The 5,591-nt window shown below is 42.8% G+C and overlaps 1 protein-coding gene across 1 annotated transcript; it reads left to right on the top strand.

Moving 5' to 3' along the window:
• Window positions 1-213: 213 nt before the first annotated feature.
• On the top strand, window positions 214-5,088 carry LOC143322653 (ankyrin repeat and SOCS box protein 13-like). The gene is made up of 6 exons (XM_076733979.1): window positions 214-426; window positions 1,534-1,733; window positions 1,865-2,015; window positions 2,859-2,993; window positions 3,539-3,730; window positions 3,816-5,088. The coding sequence occupies exons 1-6, from the start codon at window positions 384-386 to the stop codon at window positions 3,962-3,964; spliced, it is 870 nt and encodes a 289-aa protein (XP_076590094.1). The 5' UTR covers window positions 214-383; the 3' UTR covers window positions 3,965-5,088.
• The last annotated feature ends 503 nt before the right edge of the window (window positions 5,089-5,591 follow it).

The following is a 5,591-nucleotide window of genomic DNA, read 5'->3' as shown; positions in this document are numbered from 1 at the left end:
TCTCCATTCCCTGTACAATTTTTACATTTTTTCCATTAGCAATAATGTTTTACGTACCGCTACATACTTTTTTATCCAATGTGCAATACTGAAAAACATTGTACTCTCTTGTAAATGTTAATAAAGTGTTATTTTATTTTATCTTCACTGTCCTTTTGCACAGCGCTGCTCTCCGTCCCTTGTGGTTTAATCGCCTACATATCCCAGAATTCCAAGCCTTTGTTTATCTGGCCTGGACGTCAGCCGCTCTCGCCGAGCACCCGGCAGCTCGAAGTGTTTTGTAGAATAATGCTGCCCTTTCAGGCTTTATTCGTTTGCTTCGAAAAGAATAACACGTTTGGCTGAATAAACGGGCTTAACGCAGAGTAAAACGGTAACATGACATGGAGATCACTCGGGCCAGACCGTCCTTGTATGGGGAAATCGGTAAGTAGCTTAGAGTGATGACCAACAGTAACCCAAGTCTGAAACAGAAATAAGCTAAGCGAGGCACCGGACGGGGTCGGCAGCGACAATGAATCGCTTTTATTGCTTTTCATTTCAAGGTGTCAAGCTGTCAGGCTGTGTCAGACACTCAGCTGGGTTAAGGTGAGCCAGCACGCGCTGCTGAGGTGGCTGACATTAGTGTGACAGCAAGCCGGTGGGAGAGGCCAGCAGCGTTAGCTCTGCTCTGTATGTGACATACTGAAGGGATGTGTTATCCGGCTCCTGTCTGAAAGCGGATATCCTCTTCTCTTCTTTCCCTTTTTACTAAATGAGTACAAGTCAGAATAACAGGATGATCCTATAACCAGGCACGGTGAGACTTTTGTATGCATAGTGCAACATAAATAAAATGTTCAATGCACGTGTGTAATAGTTTTTGATGTTTTAACATTATAAATATGTTTTTATACTGAGCATAATGTAAAAGCACGATCTGCTGGAAGTTATAAGACTTAGACTAATTTAAATGATATGAGCACAGATACCAATCATAGGTCAAAACATGCCTACATTTGACTGAGCTGAGACTAATGATCTGGCTCACTAAAAAGAGCTAGATTAACCTACTTTACACATTAAATGATAAAATATTGACTGAATGTACAGGTCAGTGGACCTGATTCTGCACTTCACAGTGTAATGCAGGCCATTACACTGGTTCAGGTGTGATGATTTGCATCACACTGTAAGTGGTTTTATGGAGCCTCTTTCTGTGCCAGCTGATGTAGATGGTCAAGATCGTCGTTCCCTGAGTTTCTAGTGAAGTTTTTAAACCGTGGAAATTCGTAGAAGTACATTTATTACAGGATGAAGACCTAAATGTGTACTTTCATCTCTGTTGCATGAGGAATTGGAACTAAAGCTTACTGTGGATTTTTTACCCCACTTTATGGTTGAGGCCAAACAAAAGAGAAAAATATTTGTGCTATGGCTGGAATGACAAAATAAATCTGAACTTGAAGAAAGAATGCAGTCACTCACAAGTCAACACTCAAAGACCATCATGAATAGAAAGGTTTAGTCTCATCTGGCTTCACATATTTACAGCTCATGGTCTTGGATTCTGGACGGACCGGTCAGCAGTGCATGAGGCTGCTGCGCAGGGCAAGGCCCTCCAGCTGCAGCAGCTGATCGAGGGAGGAGCAGCAGTGAACATCGTGGCGGTTGACTCCATCACTCCCCTGCATGAGGCGTGCATACAGGGACAGACCCAGTGCGTCAGACTGCTGCTGGACGCTGGTGCACAGGTGAGATGGTGCCAGTGATGTGCACCGAGAGAAGGGCTCCTCTGGAGATTCAAGCCAAGTGGAAAGCTTTCTTTATCAGTGCCCGATTGACCGGTGTATTTTTGACTTAATCGTTGCTCTCTGCCCTCCAGGTGGATGCTCGTAACATCGATGGCAGCACTCCGCTGTGTGATGCCTGTGCAGCCGGTAGCCTCGAATGTGTGAAGCTGCTGCTGGAGTACGGAGCAACAGTGAATCCTCCGCTGTTTACCTTCTCACCTCTTCATGAGGCTTGCATGGGAGGTGCGTCTCATTACATATGTCACACAGGAATGTATTTTGAGCCATTATTTGTCCATTAAGATGTCTTTGTTTCACCAGTCCTGTATTCCTGGACCTGATTCCACACAGCGTTTGTGTTAAAGTCTTGGAGACCCAGTTACTTTTCCAAAACAGTGAATAAATGAGTCACCAAGGCAGGCCATAAGTACACTAAGTTCCTCAGCGACCTTCCTAAATAGTGCTGAGAGCGCATTTTTCACTAATTTGCCTCATGTTGTAACCAGTTGGAAAATATTAGCCAACATTACTGTCGTAGCAAACTTTGAAAATGTCTCTCAGAGGCTTTGGAAGACAAAAAAGGAAGAGAGAGAGCAGAACTAGGAACGCAGAATGCAGCACTAGAGCTCTTAGATATTGAGTTATTGATTTACTTAAAAAAGCCTGTCAAGATGTAGCAAAAACACAGAAACCTAATTACTCAATTACCAGTAAGACTGTAGGACACGGTCGTTCTGGCCGTGCATGCTAAGGTGCTGAAACACTCTCGGATGATTGCAGCATTGATTTAAAAACAGAAATTACTACCAAGGAGAAAGCTTTAAAGTGAAACTCCAGTCAAAATCTATTCAAGCTGAACAACAGCCTCTGTGATCGATGAAGGATGAAATCACAAACATTTTACGGCTTCCTTGAAAGTCGACAGTGTTTGATATTCAAACGACAGACCCGGCTGTATTTCTATTAACTGGCATTTCTTTAATTTACTTTTATGTGACTCTCGTCCTCCTGGGATTTATTTCCCAGCCATGGTTGCAAAGCCGCTCTGCTGTGGAGTGTTCAGACTCTGCCTCTCTCTTATAATAGGCAATTCAGATTGTGTTCAGCTCATGATTGATCAAGGAGCTTTCATGGAGGCCCATGACTGCCACTACGGGACACCGCTTCATGTGGCCTGTGCAAGGCAACATTATGACTGCGCCAAAGTTCTCCTCAGTGCAGGTGAGTTAATGTTTGTCAGAGCTTGCTAGAACTAGTTTGGCATAATATTTTGGGGTAAAAAAAAATGATATGGATAATTTGCTATTTTAATGTGCACATTTGTTGCCAGTGATCTTTTGTCTAGAGGTTGAAGAAGTCATTAAAGTGGAAGTTAAAGAAGAAGCTGTCCCTGTGCACAGACCTGAAAATAGTTCTAATGCTGTTAACAGTTAAAGCTAATAGGAACCGGCGTTGCATTACACTGACTTATCTCCCAGCTTTTCTGCAAACTCTTAAAGTGCAACCCTGATTCCAAAAAAGTTGGAACACGGTGTAAAACGTAAATAACACAGTTATTCCCACTGTGCTGCATTACTTCGAGTTTGCCACACTGCTCCTTCCTCATCAGGGATGGAGCGGTGTGACCACTTGTTTGTTTTTATGCTTACTGCTAATGATATTCCTTTATATAGTGATTTATGGTTGCATTTAAATTTAGTGTATAAACACAAATGCAACAGACAAGGAGTTTTGTCTCATGCAGTTTTGTCTTTTCTTTGCCAAAGGGGCAAACGTGAATGCTGCCAAGCTACATGAGACGGCCCTTCATCACGCAGCCAAAACAAAACACGTCGACTTGATTGAGCTACTTGTGGAGTTTGGGGGGAGTGTGTACGCCAGAGATAACCTGAACAAGAAACCCATCCACTACACCAGTCTGGGATCTCCCTCGTATCTCTGCCTTGAGTTCTATGAGAGTAAGTTAGGTTATTTAAAGTTTCCTGTCAGGATATAGATCATCTAAGAGGTAAAATGTGAGCTCTGTTGTTTTCTCTTCCTTAGATACCCCCCTCAGTCTACAGCAGATCAGCAGAGTGGCTGTGAGAGGGGCTCTCGGCACAAGAGCACGTGAAGTTGTGTCCAAGCTGGGTTTGCCCAATCGCATCATAAGTTTTCTTTTATACATTCCACCTCCGGTTATTGAAATTTAATCACCTGTGGGAAACTTTAAGATGCAGCACTTAGAAGTTTAAATCTAGACCAGTTATGTCTACTGTCTCTCTGCTGGTTCGCTCTCTGGACAGTCACATGATGCTGAAATCGACAGAAATGCAGCACAGCTGAAATGTCTCAACAATGCCAGACTAATTATTGTTGCACACTAGGATGCACAGAGATTTCCTAACTTGAAGACCATCTTCTGATTGGATCACACCAGCCACGACGCTTGTCATGAGTACTCAGTACGCATGGGTCAGACCACACTCATCTTGGAAGTCTGTTTCATTTTGATCTTTACTCTGTAACGTGCCATGCAAGCATGGTTGCGACGCCATCACATTATTCTGTTTTGTTCCTTTACTCTGTTGTCATACCCCACGCACACATTTGTGCAGCCATCCTTGTGCATTGTGGACAGCCTCACACTCACCTTGCGATCCCATTGTAAGATGGTCTCCAGTTTTACCTGTTATCTGAGAGTGGACGGGAATGATTGAAAGTCACTCAGCAGGTGATGCACAGCTGGTTTGTCATTAGCTTGTTAAGAGAGATGAGACTCAAACAGATGGTCTGCATGAAGGCCAAAAGATTAAAACAACTAGCTATTAAAGGCCACGCACACCCATGGTAAACCCACACAGGTGATGTTAGTTATTTTGGCAGATCGGACTTCCTTCAGGACTGTGTGGGCGCTGTCCTTGAGTTATAGAGCACTCTGGGACAGCGGTGTCATCTGAGGATCGGACCAGCCAACCTGCAGCCTGAGCAGAGGTCAGATAAGCCACAATGACTGAGCACACCTGTGTGGGATGGCCTTAACAATTAGCTCCCAGAGGCTCTCGCAACACTAACATTACTTGGAGTCATTTGAGTCAGTGTTAATAAGTATTATTTAATGCAGCTTGAACATGAACTTGGCTGATTCATCGTTACCAAGTAAGTGATTTCATCATAGAAATGCTTTAATACCTTATTGAACCCAGGTGGAACATGAAGTAGTTTTAATTACAGGATTATATCACTGTATTTATTTGTATATATTCTGTAACTGTATTTTTAATGTAAATTTGTAAATAATGCAGATGGTTCTATCTCTATTAAATTTGTGTAAATACATAGAGCACTACTGGACTATTTTAAAAACGGATCCTGTCAGTGTTGTCTCTTCTATTTTGTCTGAACAACAAGAAAAATCACATTTTTTTGTTTGTTTTTCCTTTCAGGAAATTAATGCACTAAAGGGGGGTACATGTCAAAACTACAGTAGCATTATGAAGTAATTCAGTCTAGACTTTTCAAACAAGTCTGCATGAAAATATTGCATTGCCACCCATAATAATGGACCATTGAGCAGTAAGTGAGTAAGTAATAACAGTAGGTTTTCTATACAGAACTGGGTGAGAAGAGAGCTCACCAAAACCTGATGAATATTCAGTAGGGAGTCTGTAAATGGTTGGACAACAACCCTTTGAACAGGCCTCCCAGACAAATCCCATTTGCAAAGCGGTCAGGCATACACAGGCTGCTGAGAGGCAAATAAAAGGTTGTCACTGGACTGACATCCAGGGCAGAGATATCAGGGTGGTCGGTCAGAGAGCAACATTACCTACCGAAGAT

This window comes from Chaetodon auriga, chromosome 6 (genome assembly GCF_051107435.1).
Source record: "Chaetodon auriga isolate fChaAug3 chromosome 6, fChaAug3.hap1, whole genome shotgun sequence".
Lineage (NCBI taxonomy): Eukaryota > Metazoa > Chordata > Actinopteri > Chaetodontiformes > Chaetodontidae > Chaetodon > Chaetodon auriga.
Note: the sequence above shows the minus strand (reverse complement) of the source record. Positions and strands in the feature narration are given on the sequence as shown.